This window comes from Gavialis gangeticus, unplaced genomic scaffold (genome assembly GCF_001723915.1).
Source record: "Gavialis gangeticus isolate Ggan-Ray unplaced genomic scaffold, GavGan_comp1, whole genome shotgun sequence".
Classification (NCBI taxonomy): Eukaryota; Metazoa; Chordata; order Crocodylia; family Gavialidae; genus Gavialis; species Gavialis gangeticus.
In genome coordinates this window covers 17,261,010-17,261,868 of record NW_017729011.1, presented here as the reverse complement: position 1 = coordinate 17,261,868, position 859 = coordinate 17,261,010, and the positions used below count along the sequence as shown (strand labels likewise).

General features: G+C 55.6%; 1 protein-coding gene across 1 annotated transcript in view; it reads left to right on the top strand.

Annotated features, from left to right (window-relative positions):
• Positions 1-859, top strand: part of UCK1 (uridine-cytidine kinase 1) — a gene marked incomplete at its 5' end in the record, with an annotated part of 12,185 nt that overhangs the window by 3,250 nt on the left and 8,076 nt on the right. Inside the window, 3 exons of the mRNA XM_019510299.1 lie at positions 48-144; positions 346-488; positions 614-651. Coding sequence (XP_019365844.1) covers positions 48-144; positions 346-488; positions 614-651 — 278 coding nt within the window. The remainder of the gene's footprint in view (positions 1-47; positions 145-345; positions 489-613; positions 652-859) is intronic.

Here is an 859-nt window from a genome sequence, read left to right as displayed (position 1 = left end):
CCCCCCCCCCCAAGCCCTAAGCCTGGCCTCTGTTTCCTCCTGCACAGACGCGTTTGACAACGACTTGATGCACATGACACTGATGCATATCGTGGAAGGGAAAACCGTGGAGGTGCCCACCTATGATTTTGTGACCCATTCCAGGTACAGTGCCTGTGCCTGGTGTATGGCTTTGCACAAGCTGTCCAGGCCTCTTGTCAGGAGCCATTTGCACATAGTGATAGGTCTGGGCAGATGCCCTCCCCTCCTCTTCCTTCCCCAGCCATGTCACGGAGCTGCACCAGCTGCTGTGGCTTATCAGACACTGTTCCCCTAATGTCCCTCTATGCCCACTGCTCTTCCCAGGTTGCCAGAAACCACAGTGGTGTATCCTGCTGATGTTGTGCTATTTGAGGGCATCCTGGTCTTCTACAACCAGGACATCCGCGATATGTTCCACCTCCGCCTCTTTGTTGACACTGATTCGGATGTCAGGCTGTCCCGCCGAGGTAAGGCTGGTCCCTGGCACCCCTCGCCCGCAGCTGTGCATACGGGTGCTTTCTCCTGCCCCAGAACCCTCCAACATACCACCCTTTGGCTGTTTAATTTTTTTATTTTTATGGCCCCCCCCCAGTGCTGCGGGACATGAAGCGTGGCCGGGACCTGGAGCAGATCCTTACCCAGTACACCACCTTTGTCAAGCCTGCCTTCGAGGAGTTCTGCCTGCCGGTACTGGGGGTTGCTATAGCTAATCAGGCGTGTTTTAAACCAGGGCTAGCCAGCTTCCCAGTGCTGTGCAACCTGCAAGGGGCCAAATGTGGATGTGATGCACTGGAATCAGATTAACTGGGATGGAAAAGACCAGTGCAGGCCCCTGTGG